Here is a 15,024-nt window from a genome sequence, read left to right on the forward strand (position 1 = left end):
AGATGGAGAGGATTACAAACCAATTAAACATTTCCATTAGGAAATAAATGTCGTGCTCAACTTGAGGATGAATGTTACTTCAAACTGTATTACACACCAATGCTGAATGTATAATTTAGGATACAAAATGACTTGTGTGTAAAAAGTCTGTGTGGCCAGTTTTGCACATGTTGTTAAGCAAATAAAAAAATGTATTTGAAGCTTTCGTGACTGCAGGAATTACTATTTGGTTATTTCGGTAAAGTCACGTAGAAAGAAAATAAATTAAATAGAATACGACGTTTCGATTGCAACACAAGCAACCGTCATCAGGTGTGAATGAATGCAAGCTCGGAGACACATATACAGAGAGACAAACACAGACACGGATAGAGATACATACACAAAGAGAGAGAGAGAGACACATGGGGGAGAGACACACACAGAAACACACAGAAAAACAACGCCTCTGACGAGGCATTATATAGAAGGGGGGGGGGGGCAGATAAATTAGCATGTCAATGAGAGCGGCAGGGGGAGAGAAATTGGAAGTTTGAGAAAACAAACCTAGTAAACTTATAAATGTAATGCAATCGAAACGTCGTATTCTATTATTTATTTTCTTTCTACGCGACTTTACCGAAAAAACCAAAGAGCAAATAAAAAAAGGCCAGAGGGCACGTTGTGCACCCATGACCTCTGCAACTCAAGGTGGCAAAGCAGGTCCATCTGGAGCTTCTACGAAAAATAACTAATCGTTGGCCTACGGCCCCGAACAGTCAGTTATAGGTCATCCAGATACTGCCAACCTTGCAAAACAATACCGATGTAGGCCGGAGCCACGGCAGCAAAACTTGGGCATCGCAAAGACAAAGTCGCCCAGAGCAGGAGACCGGGTGAATTAACAATTATAGCATTTTACATTTCTCTAGTTAGGGTGTAAATAACACTTTATGCATGTGGAGACGTACGGTGTTTTATTCATAATAAACAACCTGTATTAGACACGATCTATTATTGCTTTATACAGTGCACAAATAAACTATATGTATATAAAGCTATTGTGTAAAACAATTAAGAGACATTTGTAAATTTACTGATAGGTGACTCCAGACTGTTGGTCATTCGGGTCATGTGATCAATTCATCACGTTAGTGCCCAAGGGTGAAGGAGAGCAGATAATTATCACTCTTCATTTATGCAAGCCATGGCTGGGATTTAAGCTCTGGTTGCTGGGTTCAGAGCAGTACGCCAACCCCTGCACAACCTCTGCCCCTGGCATCGAGATTCTGATATTGCGAAATATTCCCAAACAATGTTGCAGCAAGTGACGATCTAGAAATCAAGCCATGTTGCCACCACCACGGCACACACGTTGATTTGTGTCGTGGTAGCGTACTTCAAGTGACACTTAAGTTGCCCTTCTCTGGTTTCATATCTATTCCTGATAATCCCTCTTTCCCCATCCGACTAACCCAGGCTAACCCCTCATTAACCACACTGGCCCGAGTGGCCTAAGCAGACAGCAGGCAAATTACGATGCACTGTACATCAACCACTTGATTTAAGGAGTTCCCCGCATTTGCAAAAATACAAGTGAAGTGATGACCAAAATTGATCATTATCATCAGCCATTTCGAATGCACTGCTGGATCAAGGCCACAGCAAGCCACGATTAAGTAGTAAACCCAAATGTAATGAGTTACCAATTAAAGTTTCCCACTGCAGTATAATAATGGGTGACTTTTACTCAAAAATAGGTCAAATGTGTACAGACACGATGGTTAGCGAGTTTGGTATTTGGCGTGAGGAATAAGTTACATGAGCATCTGTTAAGAGTTTGCAGACAGCCAAGACATGAACATGATAAATACTTGTTTCAAAAAGGAATCTAAGGAATGGACATGGAGATGCCCAAACGGCAAAATTGTGAACAAAAATGTATTTCACTACAACTCGAATGACTGAACTAAAAAGGCAAGTTTCCAGGATTTCCCTGCCATAGCAACAAAAAAGTTTTGCGCATAGGATGCATCGTTCTTTCGATTTGCCATGTCTAGTGAATGTCTCCACACATAGGTGGCCCTTAAGGAATGAAAGCCGATTCATATGGTTAATTGAAATGACATTGCCTACATTACTTATATTAATATAATCTATATCTGCTTTTGAAGTTTTCAAGGGCTTGACAACCACATCACAGCATTAATTGATATCAACTGCCTCTAGCCAAGACAGCTGCTATTAAATCATATTAAATAACTCACCTGTCAAACACACACTCATGTAGCACTGGAAAGTATGCTATCAGTATAACTATTGAGTAAAAAAAAGTAGGGAAATGTGGAATGTAATTTTTTTGATAATAGCCGCATAAAAAATCTGTATAAAGTATATTTTAAAAATCCATCTTAAATGTAAAACAGTATTTCCAAATGACAACTCCGGGGCAATTACTTCCATATGAAACAAAGAAAGAAATAACAATAGTGAACCAGTATCATCAACACAAACAGGCAAATTGCTGTAGAGAGAAAGCTTGTTTTCTATATTAGCTGGGCGGTTATGCTTATGAATTTATGGAAACAGAGTTCACTACACGTTTGTAAATTCAAATTAAAGCGGTAACTATTTTTTAAAATAATTTACTGGTACCACGAGTCAGAAACTGGTAACCATTCCCAGTGATAATGTAGTAATGAATGCACAGATTTAAGAAATGTACCCCATGGTTTCAACTGCTGCCACCGGGAGACGGAATCGAACCAAACTGAACGAGCGGCCACTGAACTGCAAGTCCAGCGTGCTCGCCATTTACATCCCAGCCGCTCCCTTCGATTCTCAGTTAAAAAGGTAAAACAAGCTATGTTTGTTGTTCAAAAGGAATCTGTATAACAAAACTACAACAGTTTTTTCCAAGTTTTTTCCCCCCATTCGGTTACTGGTAATTAACAAAAATGCAATAAACAACCTTATTTTCTATATTCGTGTCCAATTACAAAACCATTGTAAGAGTTGTACATCTTGCACAACCCCATTGGCAGAGACAGATGTTTTAATTCGAATATGCACTCTAAATTGACAGCAGTATTTGAAATTAGGCCAGAAGATAATACAATGCGAGTAATACATATAAAGATTAGTTTATGTTTGAGGGAACAGCTCCCTGGACTACTGCTGCAGTACCATGGCATGTGCATATCCTGTCTTCCAGGCGTACACACACATTCATAATATATGTTAAACATTTATTTAAATGGGTTTACAAGAGGAGCGAATGTTTACAATGGAAGGTGAAACAAAAAGGTCAAAACTGGCCCATCATACTAATACTGTATTAGAAACAAGTTTTGCTGGCTTGCTGGCTGATGCACGGGCACGCAAGTGCGTGGCGATGACGTCACCCGCAACCCACAGCATTGTGTCGCCTCCCTCTCCAAACCACCCTCCCACCCTGGCCGTGTATACCGAGCAAATGCACAGGCAATGCTCATTTGTAAGAACATCTCGACGAAGCGTTGTACAAGTCCAACAACACATGTTGCCAATACAAGCAACGTTCATCTTTTCGCACTGTAAACAAAATGGAACGTCATGTCAAAATGTTTTTACTTTGCTTCTGGGGATTCTTTTGGAAAACAATAACAGTCCGATAACGTGTGCACTGGAATAGAGTAGAGCATAAAAGGATGGTATACTTTTTACTTTTTTGAGTGGCATTGTATTTAGTCTAGACTATAAACACCACAACCAACTTTTTGTGTTAACTTACCACGTGTACAGACAAGCCTTGTATCAATCCACTGCTGGATTGGGGAGGGGTGCGGTTATCTGACCATACGACGCCACACTGGACCATGTGGGTTGTTGAAGGCAGGCGAAGACATGGCAGCATAGAAGTACAGTACAACAATGTATGTTGCTGCACTACCCTCTGCTGACCACAACGTAGCACCAGCCCAAAAGCAACCTAAGACAATCCAGGCTCAACTCTGCCAAGATCGAGTGCATTCTGGGTGATTTAATGGAATTATGATTAACTCAAGATGATCAAGTATGGAAAACATTATAAATGGCCACGAGCAAAAAAAATGATACAAAGCTTTGCAGGGCCACACCACAAAATGAAGGATGAATAAAATATTCAATGATGGCAAAGTGTAGTCAGAGGCATGGCTCTACTTAAATAATGCAAGACACATTTTCCATCATAGTGTTTTGTATTAAACTAGGTGAAAGGCCACCGACGTTCATTCTCTCCTTTTTAACATTACCATTATAACAATTGTGTTGGAACATTATGTTTTGTATGATTAAGGGCACCACTTTCATGTAATCCTCACATTTGAATGGTAAATTCTAGAATTGGCAATCTACTGGAAAGTATGGGTGAGGGCACATGATTGTTTGACTCTCATTGTCAAAATGCATGTTTCACATAAGGGATTCAAAATTAGGATTAATAATAAATACCGAATGTATTACATGCTGAATTTTGGCAAAGCATTAACTATTCTATTGCCAATCTTCATCATCATCAGCCATGGTCAATTCACCACTGGAGGAAGGGCCTGCCCAAACCACCGCCATGCATTCACGATCCTGTGATAATTCACCCAGTACCGACACACAAGCCAAATTCATTGCTACATCTCTCTCAGACACATTCAGTTCCTTGGCTCTCATGTTTTCTAATTACACCAACAAATAATCACATTCTATATTTAGAAGCACATGATAGTCCTTGGTGATGAACAGTCTACATTTCTGGGTCAGGAAATCAAATACTGTAGATAAACACAACACCCAGATCAGATTTGAAAGAGACTTGAAATCTCAATGGTTCTCACCTGCTAATATAAAGTGTATCATTCAATCAACCAATTAAATGAAACATACTTTGAAAAGCTATCTGTAAAAAGCTTGCTCGATGCATGCACACGCATGCCTCATCTTCCTAACCATCAGCAAACAGCACCAAGTCCAGTTCCTCTGCATGGATGACAAACAACGTTGCTTGACACGCGCGGGGCACACTGGCAAACTGGCACACTGCCAACTGGAATACTTGCCAACCTGCACCATCCACCAGTGCACAGCCAGTTATTTTGTTCCATTTGTATAACCTTCTGAGCACACCCCCCTGGATTAGGTTACTTGGAGCAGCATCCATGTGTTCTCACTATAGTGGCAAGAGCTGGTGTTGCGAAAAAGCCACTGAAAAATTGTAATCGGCTACGAAAAGTTTCAGGAGCAGGTTTCTTGCAACGTCACTCTTTCAACAACCACCGGTCTTGAATATTTAAGAAATCTGGAGCCACGAATTCTCCTCCTGCTTAGGTTTGCACAGCTGTGCTATATATAGCTCGTGTTGTTTGGTACAAAGTACAACTTTTTCGCTCCACATACCGGATTCCTGAAGCTCCTGGTACGTGGAGCGGAACGTCGGAAATAATGCAAAACAAGACATAACATAAATTGCTTGGCCAGAGTTATAGGATCTTCAGGAGATCCTCAGGAGTGGGGCCGCTTTTGTGGATAAGCACATTTTCCAATAAGTGGTTTAGTTTCCAATGTGTGGAAATATATTTTTTTATCCATGACTATTATCTGCAATATTCATAGCTAATGGTAAGAATATTGCGTGTGGTCCAGTACCATGACTTATCTATGACAATCACGAATAATGGGATGAGTTTATCGCAAGGAACGGGGTTCGTGGACTCCTCTTATCCACAACTTTTCTCTGATAATCACAGATAATATAGAATGGGATGAATTTCGCACGTAGTAGAGTTCCATGACTGCTACCCGTGGTAAACATGGGTAACGGAATGATCATCATGGAGTACTGCACAGTACTATACTTGGGTGTTTGTGACAGCATCTGCTACAAAGAGATGATAAAATTCCTCAACGTCATCAAACATCACCATGCACCATCATCTATTTCACCAACAATCATTTAGTAATTCTTCATCTATCACCATATGCATCACCATTGTGCCATGACTAGCATTTACGGTGTTAAGTTTACTTGCAGCGCTATCCCACATGGGTATCGAACAGAATACAAACACTTCTCACCAACTTCTCTAGCTTGCCACTCCAATGCCCGTTCCTGCAAGTAGTCTCTCGGTTGCATAGACTGACAACGACAATGATCAACCACGCGGCGGTGACTGCAGTTGTGACCACGGCAACAAATCATCTATACCACCATCCATCGTCTTCGTCATCCATAACTCATCATCCCTTATTGTGCCGACGACTGGCGAACAAGGTAGGCGAGACTTTCATCGAGCAGAAAATTGATAAAAATGCGCTGTACGTATACATTACATAAAGTATACCATATATCTGCACGTCCCAGTATGTTTAAACGTGGATATTCACACACATGGCAAGCAATGTGTTCTTAACAGTGGAGCGGCCCCCCCTACGTGCTGTGGCACTCACTGCTGTAGACGAAGCTGACGTTTTCGGCGTGCGAGGACGTGCCGAGCTCCTTGTGCGCCGGTGCCGGTGTGGGAAGGTGCAGCCCGTTGCTCCGCTTGCCATTGACGGGGTTGAACACCAATTTGGGGGTCACGCAGCTGACATGGCAACAGCACAAGACAGGAAACAGAACTTAGCGGCGCATCGCAGCACACGCCTATAAATTGTAATTGCTTCAAAGCGGGCGATTGGGATAATAGTGCGGAGGCCGTCAAGCATACAAGATACAAAATCTTCCTGGTTGCGAGGTGGCCATTAAGTGGCAGCACGAATTTTAACGATATCCCTTTGTAGTGTTTGTTTTCACTAGGTTTCCGCTCACCCACGTAAATACGAAAAATACCAGGCAGGACCCTCATAAAAGGACATTTTTGTGACTCAGTCTGTTTCCTGGATAGAGGACATTCATGTATTTAAAGTGTCTTGCCAACTTTCCCAAATAATAAAGCCACGAGCCAAAATTCAGTAAAAAAATGCACAAGCACAGATTATGTAATGCTTTCCAACTTCCGTTTATCCTTGGAAACAATCAGCAGTCCGAATCCTCACTGGTAGCTGGTAGGGGAAATTAATGTTTGCATCTTTATAAATTGTCCCTTTTTTACCATTGCTTTGTGTCTCTCAAGTTCTAGATGGTAATTCCGGCAGTCACGAAAGCTTTAAGTCAAGATTTAATTTGATCACGTTTTCTAGTTGTCTCAAAGGGCAACTCCATATTAGTTACAACTTCATAATTTATAATGAGTCATGTTTACCAAGAGCTATCGTGCCTCCCCCCACCCCATTATGGACAGGGCGAATTCATATATGCTTTAGTATGAGTGTAAAATATCCAAATGAGACAGCATTTCACAACTTTTTTTTTCTGCAGCAGCCAGCAAAGACCGGGCACGCCAATTACATGTATTGTACGTCTGTGCATTATTTTAGAAGGCACGTGGCCAATGTTAAGTAATGCTGCAGTCAGCCGATTTAAAGACATTAAATGGAATGAGCTGTACATTCTAACTCACTTCAGCTGGCTGGGAGAAACAAAGTTTTAGTTGGCATGTTTTGATAAAAAAAATGATTACGCAGTCAGGAAGTTATTTCTACTGTGAAACGTCACGGTTTATGGGAAAGCAAAATTAGTGCTGCGAAGCATCACATGTCTTGGGATGTGAGCACGTTTTCTACAGGCAACCACTACTTTGGAAAATAACGATAACAACCACACACACAAGTATCATTACACTCACTATAACAACCATCTCCAGATGTTGCCTTCTCTAACACTGGCTTTGATAAACAAAATACAATACAAGTGGTACATAATTACAATATGTACAATAAACCTCATGTAGAACTTGTCTTTAAATGTAAAGACACTGTTGAATGTCGTGTTACAAATGAGAGATGTATAACCTTCACATTGTAAAGGAGACAAACTGAAGAGGTCGTTGTTCACAACATTCATTTCTCAAGGTCACTACAAGGGACGGAGAGCACAAGGCAGAGGTTTTTAAGTTTAAAGGTTTGAAACCGAATTCCTGAAGACTGGTTTTTCAAACCACATTTTTGGTTCAGTGACCAGGAGAAAATGCTATTGCAACATTTAATAATGCGCAACGATATATGCATTGTTAAAGAAGCATAATCAACATTAACGTTTAGGATTGCGTATAGTGAAAGATCATACTGGGGATATTTATTTATTTCAAGTGCTGTACACACCCCGATACGAGTTGGTAGGTAAATCAATGCTCATCCACACTTTGGACAGAACAAAACTTGCGGAACATTAAAACACCGTACCCCACGATTAATTAAATCGCCAAGTTGCAAAGTTTTACTTCCGTATATATAGGTTCGATATGGGTTTGTATTTGTCCAAGTTTGCTGTGACGTACATTCTTTCGTATGCTAATACAAATGCTCGAAACTACAGTTTAAATTGACAAGTGCGTTTTGTGTTCAGCCAGCCCCAGAAACAAAAACAAACAGTCCCAACAACTCCAGCCCAGCCATTATCTCACTTGTGATCTACTGATAAATGTGACCTTAGGGACCTACCTACCCAGAGAAGACATCCCATTATACATTATTACACCCACACCTGCTCTATGCATTATTGAGCTCATACGTCAATGCATCGTGCGCACTGCTGTTAAATTGCAGAAATTCCATAAAAAGGAGGACATTTGAAAGTATTGTTTTAGGAAACTATATTAATGTGCCTAGTTTACTTTAACCACAGGCAATATACGCCATGTAAAGTAATTCCTGCGTCAATAGAAAAAAAAGTAATTACTGCCTTGTGACAGTGTTTTTCAAGTCAGACCTGGGGGTCAATTGTAATTGCAATTACAGTTGAATTGTCAGCTGAAAGTCTGCCCTAGGATGCACAATTATTGTGGTAAACCTTTCAAGTTTCAGTAGGAATAAGGAGCTTCAGCTATGGACAAGTCGCCCGGAATGTCCGATCGTCATATCTTGGAAGCCAAGCAGCGCCGAGAACCTGAAGTGCTTCGATGGGTTCACCACCATGCACAAAACAGGTTGCCATGTAGGGCTTGTGGGACCATATTGTAGTAGGCAGCAGTGGGAAAATCAGATAAATGTATTGTTGTAATGTACTTCTGGTCCTGCGTCTATGCTCTCCACCTTCACCAGCTCGTACTGACCAGCATGGTTATGTATGGTTAAACAGCCCCCTTGAGCTGCACAGTGTGGGAAAGCCATCATTTAACAGTGTGGAGTGACAATACAATGGATTTGCAGTGTTTTATGATTTGCATTTAAAATACACAGACCTTTATACAGGACATTTTCAATTAGGTAGTCTGTGACCAATCACGAATCTACAATTTTACATGACCACACACCGCCTGACCCAAGCAGGAAACAAATCGCTACCCACGGTGACGTAATTACTCTCAAATGAAGCCATCAATGACGTTACTCAGGCCAGCAATAACATGCAATAAATATTACAATATTAAGTGGCACAACACATTGCCAATGAGCAAACACCTTGATTGCAAGGAGGTGCACAGTGGTTAAGCACACTGCACAATGAACCTGACAACCTGAGTTTGATTCCTGGGCACGGATAACATCAGTGGCGAGTAATATTGGATTCTTTCCGAGGCAGGGCGCCAAGGACACCCCATTTCACCGCCTCACACCGACCAGCATGGGTAAGTGTGGTCAAACAACCCGTGACCAATACGGATCTGGCATATGTGTGGGTCCCTTAAAGAGAATGCCAGTCACATGTTAAGTCGAGATTAGACTTGTAATCCAGCCAAACTCGGGTTGTAAAGAGAGTAAAATATGTCAGTTTAACAAAAATCACATTTGAATCACCACCTCTAGTACAGTATTGTATTTCCAAATCTGTTCCACGTTCTCGATTGCAGATACTGAATGTACTTAAAACTTCAACCGGAACTGTTCTTTGCAAAAGCACATTTAAGGAAAGAAACCTAATCTATTAATCATCTAAAAAAAAAACATTTAATAAAAAGTATGCAAGCAACAATAAATCACGATATAACAATATTTAGAAACATATTAAAGCATTGATTACCACGGATATTTTATCGTACAATATATCGTAGTGTCGGTATATTTCAGGAAACTAAGTTATTACGGTGTCTAAAAAGGATGAACGCAATGTGTCAAATTTGTGGCACCACTCTTGATAAAAGGTGTAGCAACTGAATGTATATGTAATATTAAATCAATATTTCGACAAATACCTTTTTGGGTGTTTGCCACTTTCCAAGGTCAAGTGGCAATGATCGATACACTACAAAGGTCACAGGGGCTTAAGAATGCATATCGACTCTGATTAAAATAGATTCTCAAGCTCAAGTAATTAGACTGGACACTGAATGAATCTCGAGACCCAGTGGTGAGCAACAACGCGCCGACCTTGGCAACTGGGCGCAAATGGAGGCCAGGAAAAGCAGTCCAGGAGGCAACAGCAGCCCTCAGACATGCTGACATTGTGGGTCATGTTCAGCAAGGGAGAGGAGGCCTTGGGCTAACTAGCCGTGCTGCTTGGAGTAAGGCCACTGCACCAGAGCGGCGGAAGATGGTAGTGCAGGAAGTACGCCATCAGGAGGAGGCTGCAAGGTGGGCTAAGGCAGTCTCTCTTGCCAAACAAGGACAGTGGACTCGATGGGACAGTGTGGAGAAGAGGAAGATCAGCTGGAAGGATCTGTGGGCCATGGAAGCGAGGCGGTTGAGCTTTTCCATCAGAGCAACATATGACATCCTTCCAACACCAGTTAATCTTCACCAATGGTATGGTGAAGATCCGGACTGTGCCCTCTGTTCCATGCCAGCCAACCTCAGGCACATTCTTACAGGGTGTAAAACAAGCCTCACCCAAGGACGCTACACTTGGCGTCACAACCAAGTCCTTAGAAACCTTGCGTCCGCCCTGGAGGACAAGCGAGCTGCCACCAACTCCCTACCACCCCCAGCAGCATCACACCCCTTACGGACGACCTTTGTCCGCGAAGGGGCTAAACCACTGAAGAGCGGCTCTACACCAATAGAGCGAGACCAGCTGCGCTTGGCCCGCGACTGGAAAATGCTAGCTGACATTGGCCGGCAACTTGTGTTTCCTCCGGAGATCGCAACCACCACCCTAAGACCTGACATGGTGCTCTGGTCCCGTTCGCTCAAGAAGGTCTTCATCATTGAGCTCACAGTACCCTGGGAGGACTCAGTAGATGAGGCTTATGAGCGAAAACATCTGCGCTATGCCGATCTAGCTGCCGAAGCACGGCATCATGGCTGGAACACAGAAGTCCGATCAGTGGAGGTGGGCTGCAGAGGTTTTGTGGCAACATCTACAACCAGACTGCTTAGAGACCTGGGAATTAAGGGCCAGAGCCAGCGTTCGGCAATCAAAGCTGTATCGGAGGCGGCAGAAGGCAGCAGTCAGTGGCTCTGGATGAAGAGGAAAGACCCCAGCTGGGCCCCAAAGTGAGAGGGCCAGGAGGTATGCAGTCAACAATGCTTGACTCAGGGAGGAGGACGCCCCTGCCATGCATAGTCCCATGGAATGTTGGCTACCAACAACAAGGCAACTCCTATGACTAATTGGGAATGGGACGCAAGCGTAGGATTGATCACCCTGTCGCTGGCCGCCTTTGGGGAGGGTGTATAGTATGAAAGGCCGAAACACCCTAGGAACCAAAGGGTCACTACTGACGATGCGCTCCCCAAATTTCACCAGGCTCACTGTTCATGAACTCTTGGAAGTGCTTGCACAAAGGATAGTAACATCTCATCCTGTGTTCTTTGGAATCACGTTCTCGATTGCAGATACTGAATGTACTTAAAACTTCAACCGGAACTGTTCTTTGCAAAAGCACATTTAAGGAAAGAAACCTAATCTATTAATCATCTAAAAAAAAAAACCATGTAATAAAAAGTATGCAAGCAACAATAAATCACGATATAACAATATTTAGAAACATATTAAAGCATTTGATTACCACGGATATTTTATCGTACAATATATCGTAGTGTCGGTATATTTCAGGAAACTAAGTTATTACGGTGTCTAAAAAGGATGAACGCAATGTGTCAAATTTGTGGCACCACTCTTGATAAAAGGTGTAGCAACTGAATGTATATGTAATATTAAATCAATATTTCGACAAATATCTTTTTGGGTGTTTGCCACTTTCCAAGGTCAAGTGGCAATGATCGATACACTACAAAGGTCACAGGGGCTTAAGAATGCATATCGACTCTGATTAAAATAGATTCTCAAGCTCAAGTAATTAGACTGGACTCACCGAACCACATGATGGCTTGAGGACAACTCATTTGGATGGGGGGGATGCGGTGAATCATTACTAAACCCTGCACATTTAAATTATCCTCCTTGTGTTTGGCTGCAAACCATTTCTTAAACGGAGAACCGTGTTTTAGGTAATAAGTGAACTCAAACAAAGCTCTGGTTATGACAGAACAAGTCCCATGAGCTCTGGCAGCATGGCATGGGACTTACCAGCTGCTGCTGCTGCAGCGCATGCCACCATGTGTACGCAACTTCATATTCCAAGTCTGAATAATTACACCACTTTCAACTGCGAGCTTAATTATCTAAATGGGGGTGGAGGGGGAGGGCATGCTAAAGTCAAACAGAATGCGCACCTGTCTCCCGAAAGCAGCTGCTTGCAGCCAAATAAAGATTAGGAAATGATAGACAAACGAATGCGAGCTCGATCATTTGCCCATGAACCTTGCTTCAGCAACTGCAGACACCACTGCTATTCGTCATCCCTTGTGTAATTTAATACCATTTCCGCAGACAAACAACCGAGGACTTTTTTTTTTATTCGGACAGCCAATGTGGTTAGGGTTGCCACCTTTGGAAGGGATTTCAGTCCCATGCAATTGTTTTGTAACAGTACTCCGTCAAATTGGTTATGATGTACATTAACTTGAGGATCTCATGTCAAAATGCTTTGACGGTTGGCTCTGAGCCTTAGACATGGCCAACAAATCCTCCTCCTGTGGACAGCAGCTGCTGCTGATGAATAAAATTTCAGTGAGGACAGCTGGTATGTTTGAACTTAGTTATTTGATTATCCTGAATATTTAAAAAGAACTTGCTCTGGGTATGATGCACAAAACTATAATAGTCATAGTAAAATGTATGCTATAGGTCCCAATAGCTGGGCAAAATGTCACGATTCCCAGCCTAAAACCCCAATTCCCTTCTTACTATCAAATACGATTCCTAATGGGATCATGGAATACAGTACTGGGAGCAGAGCGGTGTGGAGCAGAGCATTCAGGTAAAACAAAGGCCTGGCCAGCCAAGTGTAATCGCCATGTTCGGGCCAACCACCACGAGGCCATTCAGGCTCAAGAGGCCATTCAGGCTCAATAGACCCTCCATTTCTGCCTGAACACCACATCAGAAGTGTGCCAAATTGAACACACTATGCATCGGAAATGCATTTCAATTGCAATTCTGGCCGTTTCTAATTGGTCAGAATGGGCATTCTGGCTAGCTGGAATCAGCGATCCCAAGTAAAGCATTGCTGAATGTTAGAAGCTAAATTCAAAGAATCCCAATGTAATGTGTTTATCATAGTCATGGAGATTTTAACATGAGAATTTCCCATGGAAAAAAATCACGTATCCCAGAGGGAATTGTCAACTTGTAAGAGTCATGCGTTTTTAAAGAGATAAAAACTTGACGAGCTGTCCATTTCAATAAAACATGTCATGCTACTCCATTGACAGAGATGTCATTTAGAAGCGTATTAAAATGTTACTACATATGCATATACATTCCGTTTGAAGTGGACTATTATTGTAACGGTTTAATACTGGGCTGTTTACAATGCCTATGAAGCAGAGACCTTGTGTAATATAACTGTTTGTGCAAACTATAAGTAAACACTTTGTGCACCTTTAAATGAGAGAGTACTTTATACTATAAACACAATTCGCAGAATTGTCAATTAATATCGATGATGCATGTGTAGTGACATAGAATTGGTCACCAAGTAGCATAGCACTGGCTGCTGGCAGGGAAGGGGGTCTGCAGCTTGCAGCAGCCCTGACTGACAGCAGGCCAAGTGATAAACCCGAGAGGGATCTAGGGTAAAGGTTACGGAAGGGACACGTCGAGAGCCCGCTAGTAGGTTCCAGAAGGGGGGCGTGGCCGGGGTGGAGCGAGGCCACGCTAACAGGATAAAAGAGGTCCCCGAGCAGGAGCTCGGGGCTGTCATTTGGAGTGGGATCCGGTCGTCGTTGCTGCTGAAGATCGTTACCATTTACGTCTTCACCTTCTCGGCGTCGTCAGTCAGGCAGTCTGCCAGCTGTCCTGACTGGGAGCTGTAGTTACCTCTTATGAACTGTAAAGGCTGTTAATAGAGTTGCGTATAAGCGAAAGACAGAAAGTGTGTAACAGTGTAGGGTGTGTATAAAGTGTACAAAGTGAGCTCGGTGTTTTATTAAAGAATTGCCTCCAAGAAGTTACGTCTCCAAGTCAGTCACTACACATGAATCATGCTCATGGTGGTCATGATGCATGTGTAAGGAGCGACTTCCATGACACGTTGTGTAGAGGGTACTTTATTACTCACACTGGGCACAACACAGGCCAACACTTGTTCTTCCTCACACCGAGTATAACTCTAGGTATTAACACCTCTACTGGCTACACACACAGCCAATCACTTGGCCTGGTCCCATCGCCCTCACCTCGGCTACGCCGCTGATTGACGGCGTGACGATGACGGCGATGGAAACCTCGCAGGAGATCTTCCACGTGGTCGGACGACGGAGAGAGATGTCGGCGAGCAGCGACGCAGCCAGGAACCAGGACCCCACACACGAGCCTCAAGCCCTGGGTCTGCTCCCCCTTATATCCCCCCAGGCGTAGCTAGGCCCCGCCTCTGGCCGCGCCCTCTCGTGGAACCTTCGAGCAGGTTTCCGGAGTATCTCGGCTAACCCCACCTGTGACCTTTGCCCCAGATACACCTTCTCTGATTGGTTGGTACTTAACCGTGTCCATAC

At 42.8% G+C, this 15,024-nt stretch overlaps 1 protein-coding gene across 1 annotated transcript in view; it reads right to left on the reverse strand.

Annotated features, from left to right (window-relative positions):
• The window catches only part of LOC133347694 (MAPK regulated corepressor interacting protein 2-like), a 28,806-nt gene that overhangs the window by 9,428 nt on the left and 4,354 nt on the right, over nt 1-15,024 (reverse strand). Inside the window, exon 3 of the mRNA XM_061560192.1 lies at nt 6,439-6,575. Coding sequence (XP_061416176.1) covers nt 6,439-6,575 — 137 coding nt within the window. The remainder of the gene's footprint in view (nt 1-6,438; nt 6,576-15,024) is intronic.

Source organism: Lethenteron reissneri, chromosome 26, assembly GCF_015708825.2.
Source record: "Lethenteron reissneri isolate LAM-NWPU_2019-01 chromosome 26, ASM1570882v1, whole genome shotgun sequence".
Lineage (NCBI taxonomy): Eukaryota > Metazoa > Chordata > Hyperoartia > Petromyzontiformes > Petromyzontidae > Lethenteron > Lethenteron reissneri.